The 27,116-nt window shown below is 37.9% G+C and overlaps 4 protein-coding genes, 1 long non-coding RNA gene and 1 other non-coding gene across 15 annotated transcripts; 4 read left to right on the plus strand and 2 right to left on the minus strand.

The window, feature by feature from the left end:
- Positions 1 to 848: 848 nt before the first annotated feature.
- On the plus strand, positions 849 to 10,331 carry LOC105683172 (glutamate receptor ionotropic, kainate 2-like). Of its 3 annotated transcripts, none has more exons than XM_012395606.3 (16): positions 849 to 1,067; positions 4,678 to 4,762; positions 4,870 to 5,028; positions 5,231 to 5,415; positions 5,497 to 5,654; positions 5,727 to 5,868; positions 5,940 to 6,242; positions 6,353 to 6,568; positions 6,691 to 6,894; positions 7,024 to 7,108; positions 7,281 to 7,557; positions 7,630 to 7,831; positions 8,006 to 8,231; positions 8,387 to 8,502; positions 8,609 to 8,758; positions 9,947 to 10,331. In XM_012395606.3, the coding sequence occupies exons 1-16, from the start codon at positions 864 to 866 to the stop codon at positions 10,136 to 10,138; spliced, it is 2,904 nt and encodes a 967-aa protein (XP_012251029.3). In that variant the 5' UTR covers positions 849 to 863; the 3' UTR covers positions 10,139 to 10,331. The 3 variants fall into 3 exon arrangements, with proteins under 3 accessions (XP_012251029.3, XP_012251027.2, XP_012251025.2); XM_012395604.3 differs by lacking the exon at positions 849 to 1,067 and adding an exon at positions 1,158 to 1,643 and having other exon boundaries at positions 4,668 to 4,762; XM_012395602.3 differs by lacking the exon at positions 849 to 1,067 and adding an exon at positions 1,158 to 1,643.
- Positions 5,074 to 5,145, plus strand: Trnap-ugg. The gene has a single exon. It is a non-coding gene; the product is annotated as a tRNA-Pro (tRNA).
- A 660-nt stretch (positions 10,332 to 10,991) lies between the features above and the next one.
- On the plus strand, positions 10,992 to 26,439 carry LOC105683142 (alkaline ceramidase). Of its 7 annotated transcripts, XM_048656389.1 has the most exons (7): positions 23,056 to 23,490; positions 23,789 to 23,923; positions 24,012 to 24,088; positions 24,307 to 24,960; positions 25,035 to 25,193; positions 25,277 to 26,020; positions 26,112 to 26,439. In XM_048656389.1, the coding sequence occupies exons 2-6, from the start codon at positions 23,851 to 23,853 to the stop codon at positions 26,018 to 26,020; spliced, it is 1,707 nt and encodes a 568-aa protein (XP_048512346.1). In that variant the 5' UTR covers positions 23,056 to 23,490; positions 23,789 to 23,850; the 3' UTR covers positions 26,112 to 26,439. The 7 variants fall into 7 exon arrangements, 5 of the variants coding, with proteins under 5 accessions (XP_048512348.1, XP_048512347.1, XP_048512346.1 ...); XR_007278811.1 differs by lacking the exons at positions 23,056 to 23,490; positions 23,789 to 23,923; positions 25,035 to 25,193; positions 25,277 to 26,020; positions 26,112 to 26,439 and adding exons at positions 10,992 to 11,439; positions 11,785 to 11,941; positions 12,090 to 12,327; positions 12,497 to 12,794 and having other exon boundaries at positions 24,307 to 24,505; XR_007278812.1 differs by lacking the exons at positions 23,056 to 23,490; positions 23,789 to 23,923; positions 25,035 to 25,193; positions 25,277 to 26,020; positions 26,112 to 26,439 and adding exons at positions 10,992 to 11,439; positions 11,785 to 11,941; positions 12,090 to 12,327; positions 12,497 to 12,794 and having other exon boundaries at positions 24,154 to 24,320.
- Positions 13,941 to 14,807, minus strand: LOC105683154 (6-pyruvoyl tetrahydrobiopterin synthase). Of its 2 annotated transcripts, none has more exons than XM_012395543.3 (3): positions 14,579 to 14,807; positions 14,405 to 14,484; positions 13,941 to 14,341 (listed from the first exon to the last, which is right to left on the minus strand). In XM_012395543.3, exons 1-3 carry the CDS (start codon positions 14,644 to 14,646, stop codon positions 14,067 to 14,069), a joined length of 423 nt encoding a protein of 140 aa, XP_012250966.1. In that variant the 5' UTR covers positions 14,647 to 14,807; the 3' UTR covers positions 13,941 to 14,066. The 2 variants fall into 2 exon arrangements, with proteins under 2 accessions (XP_012250966.1, XP_012250965.1); XM_012395542.3 differs by having other exon boundaries at positions 13,941 to 14,344; positions 14,579 to 14,800.
- LOC125501281 lies at positions 14,826 to 15,230 on the plus strand. The gene is made up of 2 exons (XR_007278815.1): positions 14,826 to 14,963; positions 15,037 to 15,230. It is a non-coding gene; the product is annotated as an uncharacterized LOC125501281 (long non-coding RNA).
- On the minus strand, positions 15,465 to 21,035 carry LOC105683151 (prostaglandin D2 receptor). Its single transcript, XM_020850747.2, is given in 8 exon segments — positions 15,465 to 15,927; positions 16,022 to 16,247; positions 16,925 to 17,166; positions 17,247 to 17,314; positions 17,316 to 17,425; positions 19,193 to 19,432; positions 19,755 to 20,063; positions 20,897 to 21,035. Coding segments are annotated over 7 exon segments (1,233 nt in total). The 5' UTR covers positions 19,989 to 20,063; positions 20,897 to 21,035; the 3' UTR covers positions 15,465 to 15,814.
- Positions 26,440 to 27,116: the final 677 nt, after the last annotated feature.

Here is a 27,116-nt window from a genome sequence, read left to right on the forward strand (position 1 = left end):
TCATTGACGAGAAGTTTGAGTATCCGGAGTTACTTTGTCAAAACAATGTTGAGAACCCGGGTCTGGTTAGATTTACTTTTTGTAATTGTATTGGGAGCTTCTGTGTTTCACATTCTTTAGTAGCGCTTTTTGACGAGGAATATGCTCTCGTCAAAGGATCGAACGGGCTCTATAAAATCGTGAGAGGCGGAATAATGAGCAAACGGAAGGTTTTGCATTGTCACACTTTGTTCAATTCTAACAGGAATTAACTACCGTTCTATGCATTGGTGACGATAAAACTCGCACAAATAAAATACTGTTCCTTCTCTAGTAAAGCACTTTTTTTTTTATACACTGCCTGTGAATTTTATTCAGCACTGTTATTCCTCGCCATTTTAAAACCAAACCCAAATAATACCACTTGACTGATGGAATGCGAAAGTTGATAAATCTGATAGTGATGTACGACGAAAAAATCGTGTAATTTGCGAATAGAAAACGGAGCATATAAAGAACCCGTATAACATACTGTAAAGAGGTGGAGTTACGGAACACGTCCTAAGAAATTCAAAATTTGTAATCATCAGATTTGTTATCATCAGATGAATTAAAGACATTGTCAACACCTCACTGCTTCTAGTGTCTAGGAATTTTGATCGGCAAATTCTTTTTATTAATCATCGGTGATATCCAAAGGTCGATATAATAGGCTTGTTCGCGCCTGAGGTGAACTCGACAGAATTCCTATCTAAAGTATATGCTCCCCTTAAATTGCACACCCGAACGAACGCAAGACTGCACCCTTCAAGAGTCCCGAGAAGGTCATCATTGTCATTTCGCGAATTTTTCTTATGTCGTCTACATTATTATCTCCGGGTATAATGGTAACCGGTTTGACTCGTCCAACATTTGACGTCATTATACCGGAATCGTTCTGCGTACGAGTAACGATCTGTCAGATACCTATTTTGAGAATCCTTTTCTGTTCTGAATCAGCTCGAAATTATTTACTCTTGTTCCTCACGAAAACTGAGTTGACAAGCGTTTCTGTGCTTTTCGCTTCGCTGTACGCGAAGTTGCGTAGGGTAAGAAAACTTTTTACGGCTAATTAATAATATTAAGATCACAGTTTTAGGTAATTATTCTATTCTGATATTTTCCTATAATAATACACTTACAGAGTGAATGAAAATTTTAAAATGAATTGGGAAAAATTACATCGGTCTTTCTCAGTTGGGCGAGCTTTCTACAGATGGAATGTTTTTTATATGCAATTAATTTTTACCGAAACGTGATTTCCTATCTACTATCTTTGGATTACCTATTTTTTTATTCATTTATTCATTCACCCAATTCAAAAGTTAATAATCAAAGTTGGCCATTTGTCTTCGGTAATCTTGATCCTTCTGTGATTTTGTTTTTTCGTTGATGAATGAAGCTTGAATGTATAGGTACAATAAATGGAAGAAAAAGAAAAGATGAGATCCAAATTAAGCACACGTTGAGAATGGATGCGCGTTGGTAGTTGCGCAAAAGTTTGGTATTTGTTGGTGAAGTGCTGCAGGGGGAAGTAGCGAGTCTTCGGCGATTTTTAGAACGAGCTTTTGAGTTTCTTCAACCTCAGGGAAGGCTAGTTTATTATTCGAAATCGTGATATCTAGGTAAGATGGGTGTATAGAAGCTGCTTTAGAACCGTCTTAACTTGTGATACGACTCATGAGCATCCGCGTTATTCTTCTAACAACAATAAGCTGCTTGCCCGTTATTTATTCGTATTTGTTTTTGTTTTGTTCTTCCGACCCTTTGATAGCATTAAAGGCTAATCAGCTGATCGTGAACGTTAATTTTTCGAATATAATTACTCCCCTTCGCTTGTTGAAATTCCGTTCCAAAAGTACCACTGGTTAATTTTTCTTTAATCTCTACTTGCTGGAATCTCCATTCCCCTCATCATCGCCGCGGTGTAGTCGCTGTTGCTGTCGTATTGCTGTACTCATTATCTCATGATTATTACTATTATTCTTCATATTTTTATTTCTGTCAATCATTCGCGTGAGAATCAACGAAATATTGCCGATTCTGATGAGCCGCACGAGAATAAATGGCTCAAATTTCTCGTGTATTATACCTATGAATAGCTAAGATAACACGGTATGAAAACGTCGAATGAGATGTAATTCAAAGAGAAATGTAACCACGCAAAATTTTTCAGTATATCCAATGAACGGCGGGTGTCATATTTCCAGAGTTGTAACGCAATTTCTTCTCGCAGTTTCGTCTACGTCAAGCAGTGTTGTAATAATGGACAGCACAGCTGTCTATGTGATCAATAGAAAAAGTAATGCAAAATCAGCCGAAAGAATCTTTTGGAATATTCGGTTATATGAGAATTGCAAAGAAAAAAACAAAATTTCCTTACCTGAACGTATTAGTGACAGCTAAAGTTACGATTGCGTCTTTCAAAATACGAAATTGGTTGAAGTATATCGGAATAAAATCTAGGCTCCCCGGAAGTCGGAATTGTATAGGTCTGTATATTCAAGGAAAAGTTAAACTGCCAACAATATTTGAAGCGCACATGTTGCCCGGTTTCGAAATATTCATTACTCATATTCCAGTGAATCAAGCTATGCCAGTTGTATTTTGGCGAGCTTTTACCAATACAATGTTCCGGCACCCTTATTTTTTGAACGTCTGCAAAATTCACTAGAACAAAAACAGAAAACGAGACTGCTCCGTTTTTTTTTGTATGCAAGAAAGATCTGTAGTATGAAGGAAATAACACTGTAGTAAAAACTAGTTTTCTAAAACGCGAAATTCCAACCATTCACAAATTGCTCGTCATTGTCGTGTATAGCGTTAAAATTTGGGAATGCCATTCTTATCAGCCCATTGATTATCTTATGAAGTCGATCATCGTGCATCGCTACGTTTCTTGGCGGTTGCACGAGACCATTGTTCGTGTTGAAAGTCATACCCCGCAAAAGGACGAGTGGGGCCGGTAGTAACCTTGGCAGACGATTAAATTGGCAAAACAAGCCGGGTTAATAGCTGCGCTGCTAGATGGTTGGACTATCAATATACCTAATGAATAAAGCGAAGCCTTTCCATTTCCTTTCCTCTCGGCTTTTTATTACTTCTGTTTCGAACTTGACGAAGTATCAGATTCACCATTGCATTAAATTACCGCAGTCGATTGAAATTTTGGCTGAAATACTATGTCGAAATATCGAACGCTAGTTTCTTTCTCATTCGAAAGAAATTTTGGATTTCTTGATTTGACAATCACCAAAAATCATCAATGATCAGGTATTAAGCTGCGAACATTATCTTCTGTACTCTTTATTCAACTAACGATATTACACCTGTATAATGTTATCTTCTGTAGTTAGTCAAGTCATGGAATCTATGTCGCGGATTCGTTCAGCTATAGATACATTGGTTCAGCACTATAGTCATTCCGTACCCCAGAATAATGTGAACGTCGCGAAGTCGAGCGGCTAATAATATATCAGCGTCGCTGTATGAGTATAACATAATGTCTGTGCATTCTTGGTGAACGAATGAGTTTTTTCTACGCTAAAATGTTTTATAATTATAGTCATGGAAGTCCGCTAAATCGTTGAGTTCGATGGAAATGATCGCGAGCCATCAGACACCCCCTTACTGATAACACATAACTTCTTTAAGTTTACCTACTTCTCTGATACGTAGTATGGTATATAATGATTAACAAATCCTGTACAAGCTAACAAAATTCGATAGAAAAAACTGGCGATGCATACAAAAGTTATATGTGAAAAAAGTCAATCATCGCATGCGACGAACATTTATTTTATACATACATATAGGTACAGGTCAAGGGCTGGGTGGGGTCACGGGCCAAGTACGTACGTGCGTACGTATAACATTGAAAAGAATGGGCGCATATGCCAATACCGCTAGCCTGATGTGATGCAATTTTGATTTTGAAGTAATTGGTTAAAAATGTATAATAAAATAATGTACTTTTAAAAATCAAATTGTAATGGAATCTGAGATATTTTTCTACCGGTAAAAGGGTTTCGAAAATTTGATATGGGAGCTTGTGACGTCTTAGTTTTTTTTTTTGATGGTCGTGAGGAAGCAATCGAAAAATGAAGTAAACATATGGTATCGGCAAATCATCAAACTCTACTAGCCAAAATTCGTCAAATGACTGACGATAGGCAGGTAATAAAAAAAAGAGGCGTCTTTGAAAAGAGTCGCCCCTCGTTCAATTAGCGTAGCAAACGCGAGCTAAGAATACACAAATCGGTGTGATTCTAATACATAGGTATCTATCGCTCTCAAAAAAGGTCTGCTGATCCATTTTGATTTTCAAAAGCACCTTGTTCCTGTGGGTCTCGATTCATTCTACAGACACATAATACATGTAGACGCGACGGCTTTGGCTTTTGACCCTCGTCATACTTTATTTTTCACTACTATTTTGAAAACAATAATTGTATCCTCAGATCAAGCGCCCCTGAAAGGGAAACTGCAATCAATCCCACAGTCGATGGATTATGTTTTGTGTTGAAACATTTTTGTTTCTTCTTCCAATTGAAACTTGATCATTTTTTCATGACTATGTGAAATCCTAAATCCTTTATTCGATCACCATTCCATCGAACTCTGATGAGAAAATTATGTATCGTACAAAGTTATTTTCAGAATGGTTGTACCATGTTGATGCGATTCATTTTGATGGCATTTTTGCCATCTGGCGTTTTTGGATTCGGAAAAACAGTAATAATAGGTGAGTATATGAATTCACTTAGGTTGCGGTTGAGCGAATTTTTAAATTTCATGATTTTTTATTCAATCGTGTGTACAATTACTTATGGAATTGTGCGCGCAACACAGGTGGACTTTACGAAGAGAATCCCATGGTGGTAAAAGCTTTCGAATTGTCGACAAGGTCGTTGAATGAGGAACGACATGGCAACGATGACTTGCCCAATCAGTTCGTTAAAACGGAACTGGTCACTATTGGTAATGACCCTTACGATGTAGCACACGACGGTGAGTTGTATTGTATACTTTAAGACCGCTCCCGCAATAGTATACGGCTCAATGGTCTAGGGGTATGATTCTCGCTTTGGGTGCGAGAGGTCCCGGGTTCAAATCCCGGTTGAGCCCTGCTTGTTATTTTATCATATTCCGATCCGATATTTTGTTGTCGAGTAAGGAAATTTCTGACATGGCACGATACCGTTTGCTTCAGTTTGTAATTTGGCGAACGCTGGGATAGCGGCGATATTTGGACCACAAGATAAGATAGCGGCTAGACACGTGCAAACCATGTGCGATACCATGGAAATTCCACACATCGCTGCGAGGTGGGAACCTCAGCAAAGCCGGGGAAATGGACTTGTTAATTTATATCCGTATTCGCAAACGCTCGCCGCGGTAGGGTCTTGCCGTTGATCCCTTGGTGTTATGAAAACACTCGCAACCCCTTCAACGATATGAAATATTTTGTTATTACAGATTTATTTGCAACTAGTCACGGATTACAATTGGAACACTTTTACCATACTTTATCAGAATACGGAAAATTTAATCCGGATGAATCAACTTTTAAAAAGATCGGACATTCATGGGCATACCGTTACCATTAGACAGTTGCCCGAAGGGCCCGATTACAGGTACAATTTGACCAACTTCTGGTTGAAAATTTGTGGGTATAACACTAATATAAGCAAACTATAATTCTTCAGGGAGGTTTTGCGGATGATCAAGGCCTCCGAAGATCCGAACATAGTCTTGGATTGCTCAATAGATATTCTGCCGGAGGTTCTAAAGCAGGCGCAACAAGTTGGAATCATGTCAAACAAGCATAGCTATATAATCGCTTCGTTGGTGAGGAATGTTTACATTGTTTGTAATGAGAAGTGGTTTTGTATTCGAATTGTAAAAATATAATTTAACAGGATCTGCAGACGATTGATCTTGAGCCGTATCAATACGGGGGAACAAATTTGACTGGATTTCGTTTGGTAAACCCGGAAGATCCTTACGTCACCGAAACATTTAATAGAGACATACTGGATTGGGGACTGGAAAGTCCCTCTCAGTTAACGGTTGAAGCAGCCTTAGTTTACGACGGTGTTCAATTATTCGGAAGAGCTTTGAAACAGCTCGACGACGCCATTATGGCCGATGTAAAACTGTCGCTGTGTAACAACCTTGAGAGCTGGGAACACGGTTCAAGTTTGATGAACTTCATGAGATCGGTATAGTATGATAAATTAATGAAAAAAGCAGAATCACAGAAGAATTTGCTCCAAAAGATCTGGACGTTATTGGTAGCGTCAGCAAATTTAAAGACCTGAATCATTTTCAGACCGAAATCAGAGGGCTCACCGGACTGATTAAATTTGATCCTGCTGGCTATCGAAGTAACTTTGAACTGGAATTGATCAATTTGAATTTGAAGGGAATTCAGAAAATCGGAATATGGAATATCACGAACGGAATTGATTATCTGCCTAGTATGGCTGCTTTGGAAGTCGGAGAGCCAAGTCTCCGTAACAAAACATTTATCGTACTGATAGCTCTGGTTAGTTTCTTGAAAATAAGTATATTGGAAATAGCCATGGGTATACAGGAAAATAGGGAAATAAAAGAAAAATCATAATACTAATGATAGTCATAATCTCTCCTATGAATCAATTTTTGTAGACACCCCCCTACGCAATGCTCAAAGAATCAGCAACTATGGAGACGGGAAATGACAGATACGAGGGTTTTGGTATCGACATAATTCAAGAAGTAGCAAAAAAACTTGGATTCAATTACACCTTCGTAGAGTCGGATGAGGTATATGGGTCCAAGGATCCAGCAACCGGAGAATTCGATGGGCTGATTCGTAAAATAATGGATGGCGTGAGTTATTCAAAGTTTGTAATAATCTACGAATATAGAATTCTATTTTTCCTTACATTTTTTCCAATGGTATAATCGTTGCATAAATCTACGATTGTTTCGTACAAACAGAAAAAAGTGTTATTTCAGGTAGCTGATCTAGCGATTTGCGATTTGACGATCACAGCTGATCGTCAAGAGGCCGTAGACTTCACAATGCCTTTCATGAACTTAGGTATGATGGAAAATCGCATTCAATCATGAAATAACTGTGTACAAGCGATCTTTTTTTTTTCATCCCTGTTGAATCGAATAATTTCTCGTCAGTTTTTCTATCAGTTTTTTGCATCGTATTCTTTGTCAGGTTGGCTGGTAGAAGGCTTAAGGCTTTTGTTTTATTTCATCAGGAATTAGCATCCTATTCGTGAAACCAAGACCAGCTGGGTCTAGTCTATTTGCCTTCTTATCGCCATATTCAATCGAAGTTTGGCTATACACAACAGCAGCGTACGTGGTCGTGAGTCTTCTTCTTTGGGTCGTTGGCCGGTTATGTCCGGATGAATGGACCAATCCCTATCCTTGCATTGAGGAACCCAGAGAGCTTGAAAACCAGTTGTCATTGAAAAATTGCTTTTGGTTTCTTGCTGGAGCTTTCATGCAGCAAGGTTCTGAAATCGCCCCTATGTGAGTGATCGTCATTTATGATTCGGATAATCTATAATTGATTGTAGAAATTCATTTCTATTCAAAATCCAGAGGTCTGTCGACTCGTATGGTGGCCGGATCATGGTGGTTCTTTTGCCTGATTATCACGCAGGCTTACACGGCTAATTTGGCCGCGTTTTTGGTCATTGAATCGAAACAAGTTTTGATCAAAAACGTTGAGGATCTGGCAACCAACCAACATGGGATAAAATATGGAGCAAAAGCGAGTGGCTCTACAATTGATTTTTTCAAAGTGAGTATTTCTATCTGTGTTCCCTTTATGGTGTGGAACTGAAACGCCAAATTCCATTCAAAATATATCTATAATTATACTATATAATTGATCGTGAATTGTTGGATAGAAGTTTTCTAGGTGGTTACATAATTGTAGCATATCTAGGATTGTAGTGAACTTTTCACCCATTAGGCATCCACTCATCCAACTTACAAAAAGATGTATGAATACATGAGGGAAAACGCTGACGAAGTTTTGATGGGTAGAAACGATCTCGGTGTTGCGAAAGTTCTCGAGGGCGGATACGCTTTTTTCATGGAGTCTTCATCGATCGCCTATGAAGCTGAAAGAAAATGTGACCTTGACGAAGTGGGTTCCCTCTTGGACTCCAAAGGTTACGGTATTGCTATGAAAAAGTGTAAGTCGAAATGAGAACCTAGAATATGAGAGATGAGACCTAGAAAATTTATCCCAATCTTCTGATCAATTCCGTGCAAGAGCCTGCTACGTAATTGGCAGGGAGCAATGTAAACCTACATTGATAGCTTGTCGTCGATTTCCATGGAATTCTAGTTTCACCGTACCGCAACGCGCTCAGCACAACGATTCTGACACTTCAGGAAACAGGAGTCCTTAAGGATCTAGAGAACAAATGGTGGAAGCAAAAACGAGGAGGTGGAAGATGCGAGGTAATAATCTACTTTTCTACCATGTGATGCCACCGTTTTTATAATTCATCTCGCCGAGTGTATAATAAAGGTGACCAATTGAATATCCTTAATATCCGCTGTACAGGAAGGTAAGGCAACGTCGGACGCAAAAGCTTTGGGAACTGGAAACGTGGGTGGTGTTTTCATTGTTCTAATAGTTGGAACAGCATTGGCCTGCATTTGGACTGCCTTGGAATTGCTTTGGGAAATCAGCTGCACTGCGATCAATAAAAATGTGAGTATCCAGTGATGAATCTCGTTGATTTGGAAGATATTCTTTAGATTTTCACCCGAGTTTCTTTATTAATACCTTTTGAAGTTAGATTCTACATTGACCGGGTTTGATTTCCGCACACTTTTCACCTTGTAAGTTTCGAATGGTCAAGTTGCCTGGTCGATACGCCAACACTCGTCTTTTTAATTGTTATTCATGAAATTGGTAGATAATGGTTGACAAGATTCAATCAGGTTTACCGTAAATTAATATCGTGTTTTACAATTAGTTGTTCAATCATCAGAGGTTTCTAACAATAAGTTTATTATCCGTTAGATCGAAATCTTTCGAAGATAAAATTCATTCTTAGAACTGAATTTAAATATCAGGTTGGATGAAACTAAATTTAATGAATATTGAGTGTGTCCGTTGAATTTCGAGATCGTATTTATTCTAAGTGATCGAAATATTTTATCGAGAGTTGCGTCTTGGATCAAAAGTGATGTCAAAAATGTCTTCAATGGTGACTTCTAAAGATCGCACTGTGTGTCGATCTGCTTTAGATGGGTTTTTTGTATTGCTGAATTTGGAAAAGCTTCTGGAGGAGTTGTATTTTGAATAATCACGAGGGCGCGGTATTTTGCTAAGGGTTGATTCAGGGTTCTGAAAAAGACGTTCTACTGGTGATTAGGACAACGTGAGGACTGGGGGGCTGGGCCTCATGTCTCACAATCAGTGTTGGCGGGAGTTATCTGGGATGCGGGTGTTCAGTGTTTTCCGTTTTCTAGATTGGATTTTTGGTCCGAGTTTTTCAGGATCAGGGTGAACTGTTTTTTAGCTTTTCATAGTATTCTTGCCGTATCCACCGCCTCAAGTGGCTGCACATGCAGTTGCATCTGGGCACCATCGATCGTTTATGATGTTCATATTATTGACGCGTGCGCCGGACCATGGGAAATGTATATATTATGGAACTTTGGGTCTTTTCAAATCCCTGATGAATTTTGTTTCGTAATACAACTGGAATAATATAAGTAAAGAGGATTGTGAGGTGTTGATAGTAATTACATGCCTTTGTCTGATGAATCTTACAATTAGAGAGATCAGAGAGCGCTGTTGTATGCTATTGGGACATGACATCATTGTAGAGGATTATTCGATATCATTTATTCTTTCAAATTGGTAGCCGAAATTATGTGCTACTTTCAGGTTTCGTTCAAAGAAGAAATGAAGGAAGAACTGGAGTTCATTGTTAAGTGCAACAGAGTTGCTAAGCCAGTTAGAAGAAGAAAAGGTAGTTCAGCTGTGAATCTCAGCAACGAAAATGGCAGCACAAGAGATTGTTCACCGCCTTACGGGTTTGTGCCGACGGTAATTACAACGTCACCCGAAGAGAAATGATTTCTGCAAATTGACAAGGGGAAAAAACCCGCCAAGAAAAAGAGAAAACTTGTCGTTTTCAATAACAACGCAGAACAAACGTGCATTATTATAGGCGTTATCATAGATATATTGTATCCATGGTATTATTTTGTCTATTGAATTACTTTGTCTATCTATTGTACTATCTGATAAAAATTGCATAGCAACCCGCTTTTGATGTTTACTTTTCTAGCACAATGTTCCGCAGTTATTTTCAAAAACAGAGCATTGATTTTAGTCAATACTTCGTGGAGGCGTAGAACTTGAGCTTTATCAAAGCAATAAAATGCCTTGTACTTTCCCGTCATCTGCGAGATCTTTATTCGAAACACTATAATCATCGACATTTTTGAGCAAATGTATGTACCCGAAGACGAGTTGGGTATTGAGAAATGGTGGTGAAATTCTGCAGATCCCATATCACCTCAGCAACAAAATAACGGCGCACCCGGCACTCGGCGAAATAATACCGGCTTTCAAAATGCTGTAACTTGATGAAAAAATGTAAAAAAAAATAATTCTGGAAAGGTTGAGACTTCGACTTAAAAATGGCTTTTGAAAATTTCTCTCAAGGTCATTTTTGACCCCGCGGCGTAGGTTTGAGTGCCGAGTCGCGAAACTTCAGGAAAAACAAGTTTTTCGAAGTTCTCCACGGAGCTTGACGAAAATCGCAAAAAACTTCTGAGATAGCCATTTTGTAGTCCAAGATCTCCTCTTCAAAATAGGCTCAAAAAAGTTTCATGCATGATTTTTTGACACTGACGCGCACGTTTGCATGCGCACTTCAGCCTGGGCTCGGGCTCGCTGAACGACCAACTTACAAATACAAACTAGTCAGTCAGCTGTTAATGGTTGCCCGAAGATGTCAAACGCGTACGCATAGGCACTCTGTCAAAACAAAGCAGAGAACGTGCGCAGTAGTCGCCACGGTGAAACCAAGGCTGAAACACTGCTGGAATAATAAATAAAATTAGCTATTTGGCATAACATTTTCTTACTAACGTACTGTGGATTCAGCCAACAATCATCTTCTCAATAATTATTAGTGTTCTTTATAAGGTTGATGCAAGTTCAATCACTTTTACAACATCGTTTGATCAACGTCTGAAGCATCCAGCGAGTGATGTCATTGTTTCCCTCATAGTCGGACCACTTTTACTAAATATCCTGGTAATTATCGAAACAAAATGTGGAAGCCCTTTGAACCCGGGAGTTCACCAATCGATTGGTGTGAAGGAAATTACAACATATCTCCTAGCATAGCAGAATTTACAAATACGGTAAATATACACAAGAAATTGTAGTATCTCGCGATGAGAGCTTGAATCTCTTTGTTTCAAAGATTCATTGATAGAAAGATTGATGTTACTTTTTTATTCTAATTTTGTTAAAGATTTAACGTTCGATAATCGATAATTCAAAATCTGTTTGTTTTTTTTTTATCAAAATGGTTGAATAAATAATAATCCGTAAGCAAACGAAGCAATATAATTTCAACCCTTCTTTTTTCATTCAATTCGTAGCATTGTTTTTCTTGTTAGTGTACGATTCTGCGAGTATTTTGTTCTGCATGGAAAATCCTCACTGAGTCGCACAAAGACTAATCTGAGATAATAAATTTTCAGTTTAGTAATGTGGTATTTCTACTACTACCGCCAGTATTGATGCACCTCTTCAGAGATTATGGAAGATTTGTTAATCCTGGAATTCATATCATCTGGTTCTTATTAATGATTGTAGGAGCTAGCAGCGCATACTTTCATGCCACACTATCGTTGATAGGTAAGAACAATAATAATTTATTTCAGGGTTACAGGTTAGCCGATAATCCACACCTGGTCACAGATAATGTAACAGACAGATCAGTTTCAATCAGTTTTATAGTGAATTCCTTGTGATAATTATTTCTATAATTTTTCAATAATTCTAGGGCAACTATTGGACGAGCTTGCGATATTATGGGTATACATGGCAGGATTCTGTATGTTTTTTCCAAGAAGATATTTTCCAACCATGTTTCAAAACAATAGGAAGAAGTTGTCCATATTTGCCATTTTATCAACTGTTGTTGCCACTGGTCTGGCCATTGTGCAGCCATTTATAAATGCATTTGCACTCATGACTCTGTGCATTCCTGCTTTTTGGTTCATGGCCATCGAGCTGAAGAGGTGACTCCTTTCATGCTAATCACTTCTTTCATCCTTGCTCTAAGAGAACTTACTCTCTGCGCATCTATCAATCATGCAACGATTTGACCTATGATTGAAAAATATAATATCACACAACAACCAGGCTTTGACTAATTTGATAATTTGACCAAAGTTTTATTATCTACAGGACAAAATCTGTCAGAGTTTATCGGCTTGGTGTTCGTTGCGGAGCTATTTGGATATTGGCAGTGATTTGCTGGCTCAACGATCGATTGTTCTGTGACACTTGGTTGAATTTAAATTTTCCTTATCTTCATGCATTTTGGCACTTGTTTATTTTCATCGCTAGTTATACAGCCGCAGTCTTGTTTGCTTATTTTTCAGTATCAGAAGAGAAACCTCATCATTTGCCAATATTGAAATATTGGCCGAGGAATGACTTTGAACTCGGCATACCTTACGTTACCATCAGAAGTTACCTCAAGGTAGATTCTAATACCAATATATAACAATCGATTTGCTGATCTGTGAAATTGATTTTACGTTTTCATAATTACTTGCATTAGCAGGAGAATTGTCTTAATTTCCAACCGTCAGTATACGAGAATTTTAATACAATTTCAGGTGTATAAAATAATCGAATACAGAAATATCTGAATATATGTCGCTTGCAGTTCTCTGGTTATGCTTATAATACTTACCAATTAACCTCCAGAGCTATAGCGGATGAGCACATATTAGAATTATTCTGTAGCTACTTGAATAAACGTGGGCTCAGAAGCCAGTTGAATAAGTTACCACAGATGTTAGAATTCGAAGGTTCGTTATTGAACAATAATAAAAAAAAGAAGTAGTTGAGCATCGGAGGTGGATTTTTGTAAATTTTAAAACGGGAGAAATGATTGTTGTTATGATATAAATTAATTGCTTCAATGAAAAGACTGAAATTCACCGAAAACAAATAATGAGAAATTTTTTTCTAGTTGAGTATTACTTAATAATTGTCGATGCCAAAATAGCTTTTGGTCTTCCAATGATAAGCTTGAGTGCTAATAGAAAAACTTTTGTACGGCTGATTTTTTCGAAGCTATTGGGAATGGTATGCATATTATTGTTTTGTACACTTCTACTAGATATACTACGTGCGTGGCTTGGCGCGCGCGCGTATGTATATATGTATATATTAGGGTGCTCGAAAAAAAACATTTTTTTTCGAGTCTTATTGTCCGAAAAGTCTAGTGAATATAACATAAATCCTTTCACAAGCCTAGCTCCGTATTTCGATTTTACATGACGCTCAACAGTTTTTCGTTTACCTATATAAATATTTCCTATGAGATCATGTCCATCGAAATAGCGAAAGGTTTTTTTTGAGATCAGAATGAAAAAAAAAATTTTCTTGACATGTTATTTATATGGGCAAACGATAAACTGTTGAGCGTCATGTAAAATTAAAATATGGAGCTGGGCTTGTGGAAGGATTTACTTTTCATCCACAAGAAACTTTTGTGATGATGGGACCAAAACGTTTTTATTTGGAGCACCCTATTATAATATTATATTATGGTATGCAAATGTATCCCATTACGAGATAATGAAAGTAGGTTTCAAGATGAAAGGGATCCGTAAAATTTGGAATGCATCATTTATTTGCACCATCGCGAGTTTTATCATATTCACCCATGATCATAGTTATTACATTATTAATGGATCCATGTAGATATACAGCTTGTGCAATTACTCTCATAATCAATCAATCATTCGCCCCTATAGATAACGATGTTTTTATCAGTCTCGTAAATTTTCACCTCGTACAATAGATCTGGATTGGGAATTAACTTTCTCAGTTCTTGGAAAATAAAAATCGCTACGTTTTCCGTGGTTGATACAACATTTTCAAAGTAAGGAACATCCTTGTCCAAATTTTTGTGGTCAAGCTGGTCCATAAGCACGTTTTTTACGTAAGTCTTCAACTCGGCAATGTTCATGACCATTCCAGTTTCCAGGTTCATAGGGCCCTTTACCGTGACTTCTACTGTAAAAATTTGATTCTATAAAATAAAGAGAAATTCAATGATCAAACACATTTTCTCACCGGTATAATTGTGTCCATGTCCCCAAAAATTGTTACACTTTCCGTAAATTTCTACATTTTCTGAGTCCGTTAAGTGCGGGCTGAAACATAAAAATGAATTCGAAATCCACGTCAACCATCTGTGATGCACGCAAGTTCACCGTCATACTCTTATTGCTGTATCAAATTAAATACCTATGCAATCGATGGCATGCCGAAATCACTTCCTTTCTTGTCAGATACACAATTGGCCCTTTTGTCATGCTGGATTTGTCGTCGATCTATTTTTTAGTTTTTATTAAAAGATTTGGCCAATGTGTGCCCAGTAATAAGTGCACCCCTAAGCAAAAGCAACGCGTCAATCATGCGTAATGCGAGCCGAAATTTACTGCATGACGACTCCGGGAGGCCAAGTATACGTCAGTGTACCGTTGTGCTAGGAGGAACACTACCAGCATAGACATATATTCTGTTTGGTGGCGCTGGCGTCGGAAATGTAAGATTTTCATAGATGCTCTTTTGTTTAATTTTTTTAAAAATGGCGGTGTTGGCAGAGTCGTATCCCGGGTTGCATATATCGGTATGCCTATCATTCCTATCATACCTATTGTTGTTTGCCATAAAGGAACGTCTAATGCGCGATTTCATTTTAGTACATATTGCACGCCTCGGACTCGTAGCAGGAGAGGTTTATCGGTCGAAAACGCAATACGTAATTATGTCAGCTTCGGCCACTGCCACTAATTTTACACAACACTTATACCATAGATATATTGAACTATTATTTACCTATACCGTAATAAAAAAAAAATGTCACTGATATTAAGAGGATATTCCGTCCAGCAATTCTATTATAATAAAGATATGATTTAGGTCATTATAGAAACAAAAAGCTACTTGAGATATAATACGGACAAATTTACCGAATGGCATGCACTATAAAAGAGCATTTTTGGTGTTTTTATTTCACGTTCATAAATAGGTAGTCTAAACTTGACATAGTCGAATTTTTTTACTCACTCTTCCAACTTTTATCGCAGTAATGACATGAGCGTGTGAGGTGTGCACTTTTGGATTGTCATTTTTTTTTTTATTGCATTCACTTTTTATTCAAGACTTTATGAATTACTCTTAGGAGCTTGTTCTATCTAAAATATGCAGCCCAGTAATCCACTTATGTTAAAACCTTCTGATACCTCTAATTTTGAGTTCGGGTTGATTACATACTATGATACTACCATGTACGTACGTACGTACTACATATGTTACATGATCGCTAGATCACAGAGATTGTTTCGGTTATACTTATGGTAATTGTAAAATTGAAAGAGCGCATCGCCCTTGTATGCCATCTACTTTAAAGGCTTTCTTCACGCCGGATGATCGAAAGTTGGCTTCTTCGTATCTTTTCTGACAAGCGTGTTGAACCCTTCAGACAGCAGCCGCTGTTAATTGTGGTTCCATTTCTTCGCTTACCGGAGTTGACGGAGCTTCGGTTATGGGGGTAGGCGGGTCACCGGTACTAACCTGTTGATCCGTAGTTCCTGTAGTAGAATAAAAATTATGACGAGAAATTCATAACTCGGAATCTTCATGTATTGGATTCAAAGTGGTACAATTCTTCCCTAATTAGCTTACCGGTGAATGAACTGGAGCGACTTCTCTCGGATCGACATACCCGACAAAGTGGTTTGAAAAGAGTAAATCTCGGTCGGGTTCGCATCAACACGTAAATATACGGATCCAGGGTGAAGTGAACGCACAGGAGAATTTCGGCGATCTGACTGAATATTGCAATCGACCTCCGACTGAACGTCATCCCTTTTTCGAGGGTCAAAGAGTACTGAGCCAAGGGAATTGATATCTATGTAAACAAAAAACAAAAATAACGAGCTATTATGACAATATCTCATAGAATGATTTGAGTGAATAGAAATAAATAATACATTGCGATGCAAAGGTGGCACATACGTACGTAGTACACTCACGAAGCTGTAGTATAGTCGGTTTTGGTAGTACGTATTCTACACCCTTTGTTAGCGTTATAGATCATTGTTTGCGCCATAGAACGCGCCTTGTAAATGGTATGAACTTGAAATGAGTTGAGCGAATATAATTGCGTACGTTATGTGATTCGCAGAGGGTTCAAGTACCATACGTGATTCATGAATTTTTGAATTATTATTGAGGAAGTGACTATCGGCGACGGAAATCCTAATTGAACAGTATTGATCCTGGTCAATGTTCACCAAGGACACTTACAGCAAAACGATTTATTACAGTATTGGTGGTTTACTACAGTCGAATCAAACGGAATAAATATTCACGATCATTGTGCGCACGATACGTACTCGTTATTTCTGCGTGATTATTATTCTGTGTTCGTGTTCGGTGTATAAGGTATCGTAAAAAAACTCAGGACCAAACACGTGAACGAACGCAGTGACGTCAGATGGATATAAGCATCTGATGATCGCTTCAACAGCTAGTCGGAAAAGTAATATGTGCGAAACAGAAGAGCTCGCTTATATTTTCACAAACCATTTGGGGCATCCAACAAACAACGAACGATATCGATAGGCCAGCCATCAGACGAGCGAATGCCCTTTCTTCGGCAGTAGCAACAACTTGGGGCGGAGGACCTGTAGTCAAGCTAAGAAGTGGTTTAGCTCTCGAAGATGCCTTGGAAATCCTTCTGATCACTCCCGATCGTCTACTTAATCTCCCAAGAGCTCTGGAGACCGCCAGGTTGCACCAGACGATGGAAAGGCACAACAGCGTCCCTGCAATACATATCGTCAAGTTTATAGCTATTTTGACGAAGAGAACAAGAAGCAATGACTCCAACTTACTGAGGACTTACCAAAAAAGCAGAATACGTAAGCGTATGCGATGTCTTCGGGATCGGTGGCATCTCTATAACGGGAGCAGCCGTTTTTTTTTGTAATATGTGCCAAAACCAGCCAATGGTAAAAAACTGAGTACAGCGGCGATTGTCCCAAGTAGAAACATGCATCGCGCGATGACAGGATACGTCACCTGCTAAATTGTATAGAGATTTGCCCCGGGTTAAGCTACTCGCGATCAGGTACCCCATAATCGCGAATCGAATTGATTTAATGGAACCATTGATATATTGAACGGAACCGTTAAGGATCTTCAAACGAGTTTGAAGCTGCTTAATCCTTAAATAATTCCTGTTCACGTGAGTTGAATGCTGATTGTTATGTTTGAAACGTAATAGATCCATGAAGTTGATGCGTTGAATTAAAAATATGCGGCATAATTTTGCTCATTCATCATGCTTGAATTCATTTGGAGGAATGACGATCCGACATTGATTTCGATTGATGATGCCTCTGGTTTTGTGTCTATACTTATACATATTGTATACCTGTACGTGCTTATAATATACAGAGTATGTATTTGATCGTATAACAATTGCACACTTTTCCCTTTAGTGCAGAATATGACCCTCTTTCGTATTTTGGAGAAAAAAATATGTCATTTCATTTGAAAAAATCAAGTTCACCTTCACTACAGCTCAGCGCCTCAGCCTACAGAAGATGTGACTGTACCATATTCTTGTCCCCTTGATATCCTATAAGTTTTGTTCGAAGTGCCTTCGCGAATCTTGCTTGGTTTCGGAGATATCAGCTTGGCGCGATTAAAAAGCATCACCCTGTATACATATATACCTTAGGTCTGGTCAACGGAAAGATGAAGACGCTCAAAGAATGGTTACAGAGAAAAAAAATTTCTTTCCACGATGATAAACGAACACACCGTGAGTCGAATATGTCGCATGAAATGAATCACTAATTTTTTGTCGCTTATCCGTGGGCATATGCATCGTCGTTAGTCCGTGTAATCAGATATATTGTTGGGCCTTCTGATCGGAACCCATGCGGGGATCCTTCATAAAACATAACTAACTCATTTATATTCTCAATTACCGGCAGCTAGCGCATATAAGAGCAATAATGTAATACCTTTGCAAAAGAAGAAACGCGTTGAATAAAATATCTAAACTCCAAAATTGTTGTAGATTTGTTTCGTCCATGCGTTGCACTTTCGGCATTGATCCGGATAAAAATTAAATACAATGTATCTTTTCGTAACTGTAGGGTGCATGTTGCAATTATTTTACCGTGGCTTCGATTGATGAATATATATAGGTATACGTGTTGATCGGGATTATCTCAGCTATGTGGATTTCTCGAGTCAATGATGATGGATTAGTGGTGCTTCGCTGTTGATAATTTAATTATTGTTATAGTTATTATTACGATCGTCGTCGTCATAACTTCGTTAGATACAAGGACCACACACTGTGATACCGCTGGAGTAATGGCCATGTAACTATTGTTATATCGCGTCGACGACTAATAAACAATAGTCAATTTGATGGCAAAAATAATACGCGTTGAATGGTAGATGTATGTATTGATACATATGCCATTGTTTCATTTGTTCATCATTATACAGAGAACTAACGATACATGCCATATGCGACTCAAAAAATTGACATTGCGCGTACCAAATGTATCGGTATCATATCGTACTATGGATGTCGAATCGCTGGCGGGGTTAAAGTTTGTGCTCCTGTAATCTTGGCACGATTAAATAAATTGACTTATGTGTAAGTATGATAAATAATTGTCCCAACACGTCTAGAAAAATATCGTGTCTGTGCGTACTTCTAGTTCTGCGGGGAGAAGTATTTGAAAAAAAAATTGTACAAGGGTTTCTGTTACTGTTTTCTAGAAATAGAATAACGAAACGCGAGCATCATTTTGTTCAACGTACCTTCTGGTATACAAAAGGCCTTGTAAGTGCGAGCCATCTTTCGACCGCCATTACGATTCCTACGCATCCGCTGTAGAGGCCGAAGAATCTCCAGGCGACTCTTAGGGAGCAGAAAAATCTCGTGGTCGCTGCGTCGTCAACGTACATTGTAAGATACATCTGTACTAACATTCCTAATAACGCCACCAGATCATTCGTTGCGAGACAACGCAGCATCAGCAGATGTTTACGATTTCTTCTCTGCAAAAATAAAATATATACGCGAAACTTTGAAATTGCTGTTGAATCGCTTATCGGTAGATGAATGATTTAATTATGCGATATCTCTTGTTTATAATGGATTGAACCTGTAAAATTGAACCATAACATGAAACCACACTATTGTCTGCGTTGTAACGTCCATTAAAAGTTTGGCCTACTGGAATCCACAGGAAAATAAAAACAATGATAATGAAAAAATAATAATTATAATTAAGTCGAATCGCAAATTAGATTGTTCTTTCTGAAAAAATAATGTTCCTACGGCGTTGCAGGAAGTATAATAAGCTCAATTTTTTTTCACCTTGTCCCGGACAAAGAGAATGACCAGAGCGGACACGCTCCCCATCACACCCGTCAGATAAACAATCGTGAGAACGATTTGTGAGACAACTGTAACATGTCTTCGAGTCGCGGGTCCAGGTAAGTTGATCTCCGCTATCGCTGTTGAGTTTACATCGATTGCGATAGTGGAAGAGAAGTTCTCGCCGATCTCATGTACACTCGATTGGATAATATGGTTCAAATTTACTTCCATTTCGATTTGGTGTTTCTCTCCGGTGATATTTGTATCAACACCGTGGCAAAGCTGCAACCGCCCGCGTCAGGAAGACTGCAATATTATACAATACGTCTATATGTATGTATACATTACATACGTATATGCACATACGGCCATACTGATTTCTAGAGCAGGAATCGCATGATTTGACAATTTTGTTGGATTATTCATAGTCATTTATTTTGGCTAACAATAAGATCGAGGCCTTGTTTCACGGGAAATTTTCATACGATGTTGTATTAATAATAATGTCAATCGTCTAACCGACTTGCCCAACCGCCATACAGATTGACTCTGTTATCGAAATGACGTTTCACCACCGGTTTTTTATCGTTTTTTCCTCATTTTACCATATGATTGTTTTCAAAGATAATGGACGACCAATCTATTATCTCGCATACGTCCAATTCTCACGTATGCGATGTGACGGAAAAAAAAATCGCGAAGCATTATAAGAGGTACCTATTCTACGGCACTCTGAATTGGTGATCGGAGGCGATCGACATTATGTTGTTTCCATTTTCAGGCTACTTTTTTGTACTACTTTAACTAGTTTACCTCGAAGACGGTGTGGCCTTAGGCAGCCCTTTCGGGGGCCCTAACTGTTATAGATGCCTATACTCTTGAAAGTGAAACGAGTATCTTTGAAATCCCGTAGTGAAATTCCTGCAACAAGTTCATTTGTCGATTTTCATAATCAAATGTGTTCGACATGAATCGATCCCAAAAATTTAGAAAATCTTCATTTCCAATCGTCTTTATCGGATGAAATTATTTGTCGCGTACTACGCGAAATCGCTTTTTTTCTAACTATATGACAAGTTATATATACACCGCATTCCTGGAAACAGGTTTGATGTTATTATGTAACCGATTGATCCTACCGTCTTCTCAATTCGTCATTGTGAAGAGTTTATTAAAAATCGTTTTTATCTCGTGAAAATGATGAAATCGATGGCACTCAAGTGATGCGACGGCACACGCGTCCACAGAAGCGTGATTATCAGTTCGCCCGCACCGTTGCCACTTTACTGAATGAAAGCATACGGAAACTCATAGTTTTGTTTACTACGTCGTTAGATTAACAGGCTATATGAAGGAATTAGATAAAGAGGAGGGAGAAAGATGGGAGGAAGAAACGAGAGAACTCCACCACTCCCACTCTCCCTGTACGGCGCGATCGCCTTGGCTCGTGCATTCAATGCAAACAACCCCTGGCCGTTGCTCGCCTATCATTTTCGCTCGATAACTTCCACTTTACTCCATAAAAGAGGATGTTCATTAGGGTCTCCAACTCTCATTGGTCGTTTAACGTGTGCGAATAATGAACAATATAATTATCAATGGACGGTGTCTACGTGTAGCCCACATAGAGTAATTTTGAGTGAACTGTCCGTATTAGAAATAATATGTCCCTCGTGTGCAAATCATCAAATTTTTAATCGACAAAAATTTCCAGAGTTCGAGTTCGCTACTTGTATTCCGATGCTTAAAATCTCAAAGCTATACACGAATATTTTATCTCAAATATCTATAGAAACAATATGAATGCAATATTAATTCAACCCAAGAAGTAATGTTGATGCAATATAATTCTAGTCAAGTAATAACGTTACAACAATTACTGTGTTTGTCTAATGAACAATTTTATTGTGCATGAATAAAAACTCAAACTTCTCCTAAAAGTCGTTTATTTTGTTTTCACGGCAAAGGTACATAATACACTATTCAATACTTAATAACATCAATCTTCAGGCTTCCAAATCACACTTTTTAATTAATAACGATTCGCTGTTCACACAATCATACAACTCCTGTGCATCATATCGTCGATTCAGTGCTAGGTATCATCTAACACTTAACAAATTTTCATTCATTGAATAGCTCTTTCAACATGAATTTCAACCAACCCAATGTTATACGACTTATTTACTTCTTCGGCAAAAAACTGTGGGTCGAATGAAAAGGGAAGAATGACAAGTATAAGCACTTCTTTAATCTAGATGTTTGGCATTCATTAACAACAATCACTTTTTTCTTTACGATTGATTTGTCTGTTACGATAGGAACTGTTGGACAGGCAGTCACTCTCCACTTCTTCGGCAGCCTCCGTTTCTGCGTCATCAACTGCAATAATTTTCATGTTACCATAGATATATTGAACAATGTTACATGTTCAATATATCTATGATGTTACCTTTTTACGTTCCTCAGATTTCTTAATTTTATGAAGTTGCTATTTCCTTTCGTTTACCTATTCCAAATTCTGTGGATACCTACATAGATATGTGTATATCTATGATACCTATTTTCTATTATACACCTCTGGAAACATAGAAAGAATGTGGGACAAACTGTTTAGATTTTCAGGTCTTTTTCTCTATCCAAACCGGGGGCTACATCATTCACTCTGTAGGAAGAATTTTTATTTCACAGTTTCAGAATTTATTTGCGAAGGATTTCATTGGACGTGTGACTTCCAGATGATCACCAGTATCGGAGTATCGGTATTGGAATTGAAGCCATCAGTATTCCAATCGCGATTTTGCTTCACCAACTACACTCTGGTTGCACACATTTTGCTGTGATTCTATTTCGGTATCAGGCAAATACCCTCTCACATGGGTGTACGTATACACACCTCGAAGATACGTATGGTTTATTCAGATACCCGTAGTACATTTCGTACGCGTATCACACAAATTGTAATATTTTATATTTACGCCTATGGCTTCTGGAGATATTTGTAAATAAGTATTCTCGGTCCGTCTTTTTATAAGTTTCTTATAAACATACAATAGCCGACATTCCGAACAATAAAGATATCATATATTTAAATAACTCAATCGCAAGTATGCCAATTATGACGTGTTTCTCGATACAGACGACCAATGTGAGTTTGTTTCGGTTAGGACAGTGATAGGTAAACGACGCGAGGATGTCGATTTAGAATTATTTTCGATTTCTGTTGTGCGGCTTGGTGTAAACGTGGTTCTGTATCAGTTGAAAATTAAAATGTAAGAACCCCAGAAATTCAACATTTTCCCGAAACTTCCTCTGCATCATTTATGTAGAGGATCATACCTATGTGTGTGTACTTGACTCGTATTGGCGTCGGTTAAGAGCCAGTTAACTCAAACTACATGGTCTCAGCTTCTACAATTCTAACTTTAGAAATATCCCAGAAATAAACCTCTGTCTTTGGCCTCCACCTCACATTGTGCTCTGCTCACATTTATGCCCGTGCTTTCTACTTTTCTTCATTTTACATTCAACTGCGCGTATGGAGTGTCGTTAGGAACGTTCAAACCTAATTTTGTACTAATTAGTCTACAATTCATTATAATATCCATAGCGCAAAAAGTGAAACCAAAATTGTTTCAGAATAATACTAATTTCGTTTCTGGACTTGTACAAGCATAATGCGGTAGATGAATCGAATTTTGTCTTTTTTCATCGTAAGGCGCAAAGACTGCAGGTATAAAAGTAAAAAGACGGTTGTATTCAAAATCACGTCGTCATGTGTGTGTTTGCTGCAATTATCTTGTGCGTTCATTGAACATTAGTATCCCTGTTTGGAGAATTCTTCGTTGCATGAGTGTTAAATGATCTACGTTATACGATAATTCGTACGAATAAGTAATAAACTTAAAACAGGGATAATTATTCACTTGATCGGTACACGGGATTATCAGTCAATATGCGTACTATGTGTAAAAGTGAATTCTGAGTAAAAACTAGTAGAGAATGATCAAAAAATCCCGCAAAATTTTTAGATAAGATCGATAATTCGAGCTCATTCGAGCTCAAGTGGCTGAGACGAGAGTATCGCTCTTCGATGACGATGATCGCTGGCTTGCTGGCTTGTGTTTGCTTTCAACCGGCGTTTTGTATCTTACCATTTATAATATGTATGATATTCCTAATTTGATCGGTGTTTAATCGTTAAAAATGGCTGTTGTAAGTTGAAACATCATACCTTGCCGTTGTTATTTATAGATGTATCGATGATGGATAACACCATTTCTGATAGCGTTAAAATCGGAACACACGAAGTAGAGAAGCAAGAAAACGAAGTGAGTAGACGCAAAAGTAAATGTAGTCATTCCAACCTATGAATTCTACCACTTCAATTTTTTAGTTTATTCATTCTTAAGTATACAAAGCAATCTTGATGATATAACTCCAAGTGGTTCCTCAAAATAACTCTGAATAAGTAAATACTATTCTGTTCAAAATATTTTGAACTTATTTGATCAAATTAATACTTGCATCTTCAAATTTTTCACAATAGTGTAAACCGATAGAGCATACAAAGGAAAGAAAAAATATGAAAGAGGATAAGGTGAAGAAAAAGGACGAGAAGAGTGTAGAGCAAGTTCTAAAAGCATTAAACAGCTTGGCTACAACAGAGGAGAAGCTAGCTGCGATATGTAAAAGATATTCAGAGATAGCCGATGACAATCGTAAATTACAAACTATGTTGAAGCAAACTGAGAAGAAATTGGCGGTCACACAGCGTGAGAAAGAACAGTTTCAGAGCGAACATAGTAAGGCCATATTAACACGGAGTAGGCTAGAGAGCTTGTGCCGTGAATTGCAAAAACAGAATAAAGCGGTAAAAGATGAGAGTCTATTAAAAATCAGAGAAGAAGAAGAAAAGCGTAAAGAAGTTTCTGCAAAGTTTCAAACTACTCTGTCCGAGATCACAGCTCTGATGAACCAAAATAACGAGAAAAATACGAAGCTTCATGAAGATAATTTAGAGATGACTAAGAAGCTCAAAGCAATGTGTGAACAGTATGAAATTAGATCGCAACAAGTTGAAAAACTGCAGCAGCAGATGGAACTTTCAGCTCAATTGGCAGAAAATAAGTTGGCTGAGGCCAGATTACAAATGGCTGCTGAGAAGGAAGTCCTACTAAGAGAAAAACAGCAGCTTTTATTGGTAAGCTATTTCTGTTTCAATCCTATATTCGAAGAGAACAATTATTGGTCTAGTCCAATGATCACATTTTACAGAAATCCGCAGAGTGTTATATCAAAGTACGCCAACATCAGGTAGTGGAAGCTGGGCTCAGAGAACAGATAAGCATGTACACAGAAAGATTTCAGGAATTCCAAAAGACCCTTTCCAAAAATACTGAGGTTTTTGGAGGATTCAAGGATGGCATGGAAAAGGTAGTAGTCACAGTCTGATTACCCAAAATCTCAAAGGTTTGGTCAAGATTGAATTAACATACTCCAATATCTCATACTTGCAGATGACTAACAAAATATTAAAGTTGGAAAAAGAGTTGAGTTTGTGGAAACAAAGATGCGAAAATACTCATGGAGCTCTCCTAGAGATGGCTGCAGACAAACAGCAGAGGGACGCAGAGCTAGCAACAACTAGTAGAAAGCTTGCTCGGCTCAAGCAACTCTGCAGGGCTCTCCAGGGTGAACGATCTTCGTTACTTGCACAATTAAAAGCAAAGGTGGTAGGGGCTACTGTTGAAAATGCAGAGGTCATAGAAGATATAGCACTTGAGGAGAATATTAAATCGATTGAAGATATCAACGATTTATCTCAAGACTGCCAACAGCTCAAGGAAAATCTAGTGCAACTACAAGACTCTTTAGCAGATGCCATAAAGAAAGAAACGGAAGAAAAACTTCAAGAAGCGGAAACGTTATTGAATGAAAAAACAGAGCATGTTAATAAGGACAGGTCAGAGGTACCAATAGCAAAAAGAAATTTTGAATATGCGGACAATGAAGAGAAAAAAGGCGAAGATGTGGAACGATTCGATGATGTTGACGTAAAAGCTTTGAGCATAGTTGAAAATGCTGATAGCCTAACGACAGAAACAGAAGATGCTAAGCCATCAATTAAAAAAGAATCATTAAGCAAAATTGAATCAAAGCACAGAATGAACATCCCTGCCCGAGACACACTTTCTCACCTAATGATTGAGAACGAAAAAAAATCTGAAAATTTGATCTCTCCTGTGGAAAACAAAGGATAAGTATGTGGGATAGAGCAGGTGTTCAAATGATTCAAATTTGTGACGGTTATCTGTTGTGTAGACAAATGTAATCACTTTTCCTTGCTTTTAGGATGGTAAAAAGAAAAAAATGAGGAATGAGAAAAGGAAAAGGAAAACATGTGATGCTTTGAATTACAGTACTGCGTCATTAGGGAAAAGGATTGCAGCAGTTCTAAATGTCTACCGCATTTAGCCCGATACCGAACAAAAATCGGCATAATTATCGATCTCTAATGTTGCAGTATGACTAAAATCCTATCTTTCGTATGTCAATTAGACACGAGCGAATATTTGAACATTGATATGATTATTGTAGACAAATGATTTTCGTGTCTTTGACAAAAGATTTTGACTAAAACAAACCAAGCATTTTCCGTTTATTAAAACTTTCAGTGATATGTGTCAGTTGAATTTACTTTGCCTGATGTAACCTTCTCTTCGATCAATCTATTCTATTCAATCAGATGCCAGACAGAGATGAACTGACTGCCATCCCAATGGACCCAAGCCCCAGCCCCAGCCAGTTGCCCAGTGAGATAGAGCTAAGAGAAAATAGCCAAGACATTATGTTATCGCGATTTCATGACACTCCGCGTACCATTCATATTAGAAATCATAGAACCACACGGATTTGTTACATAAGCTGATTCCCACGCAAGTCCACATGGGGTAATTTACCTACGAACAATTCATCGTCATCAGTCGGTCCGTGAATATCGGTCGACAAATCCGCATAGGGTAATTTACCTACAATTTTAATCACAGGAATCCGAATCTGGAAGAAAAATTGATCTATCTTCAAAAATGACCGAGTGATCCTCATTTTTTCGCATTTTTTGGTACAAATTTGAAGATATCTCGAAGGGAAAAAATCCTAGCTCAATTTGGACAACGGATTCGTGTTTCTGAGGTCAAAATACAAAAGAAAAGTGCCATACGATCAATTTTAAAAAATAAAAAATTTTGGCCAAAATTTGAAAAAATCGTAAGGGGTACCCCTTCGAAAAATCTCAAATTTTGGCCAAAAATTTTTATTTTTAAAAATTGATCGTATGGCACCTTTCTTATGTATTTT

This window comes from Athalia rosae, chromosome 6 (assembly GCF_917208135.1).
Source record: "Athalia rosae chromosome 6, iyAthRosa1.1, whole genome shotgun sequence".
Lineage (NCBI taxonomy): Eukaryota > Metazoa > Arthropoda > Insecta > Hymenoptera > Athaliidae > Athalia > Athalia rosae.

Excerpts from the sequence above, each read along its gene's own strand:
- LOC105683172 (XM_012395606.3), top strand. The coding sequence starts at position 864 with ATGGTAACCGGTTTGACTCGTCCAACATTTGACGTCATTATACCGGAA. Across the intron at positions 1,068-4,677 it reads TGTACGCGAAGTTGCGTAGG|AATGGTTGTACCATGTTGAT; the intron begins GTAAGAAAACTT and ends AGTTATTTTCAG. Across the intron at positions 8,232-8,386 it reads CGGTATTGCTATGAAAAAGT|TTTCACCGTACCGCAACGCG; the intron begins GTAAGTCGAAAT and ends ATGGAATTCTAG.
- LOC105683154 (XM_012395542.3), bottom strand. The coding sequence starts at position 14,646 with ATGACAAAAGGGCCAATTGTGTATCTGACAAGAAAGGAAGTGATTTCG. Across the intron at positions 14,485-14,578 it reads GCATGCCATCGATTGCATAG|CCCGCACTTAACGGACTCAG; the intron begins GTATTTAATTTG and ends TTTATGTTTCAG. Across the intron at positions 14,345-14,404 it reads ACATGGACACAATTATACCG|TAGAAGTCACGGTAAAGGGC; the intron begins GTGAGAAAATGT and ends AAATTTTTACAG.
- LOC105683142 (XM_048656389.1), top strand. The coding sequence starts at position 23,851 with ATGACGATGATCGCTGGCTTGCTGGCTTGTGTTTGCTTTCAACCGGCG. Across the intron at positions 24,089-24,306 it reads TAGAGAAGCAAGAAAACGAA|TGTAAACCGATAGAGCATAC; the intron begins GTGAGTAGACGC and ends TTTTCACAATAG. Across the intron at positions 24,961-25,034 it reads AAAAACAGCAGCTTTTATTG|AAATCCGCAGAGTGTTATAT; the intron begins GTAAGCTATTTC and ends CACATTTTACAG.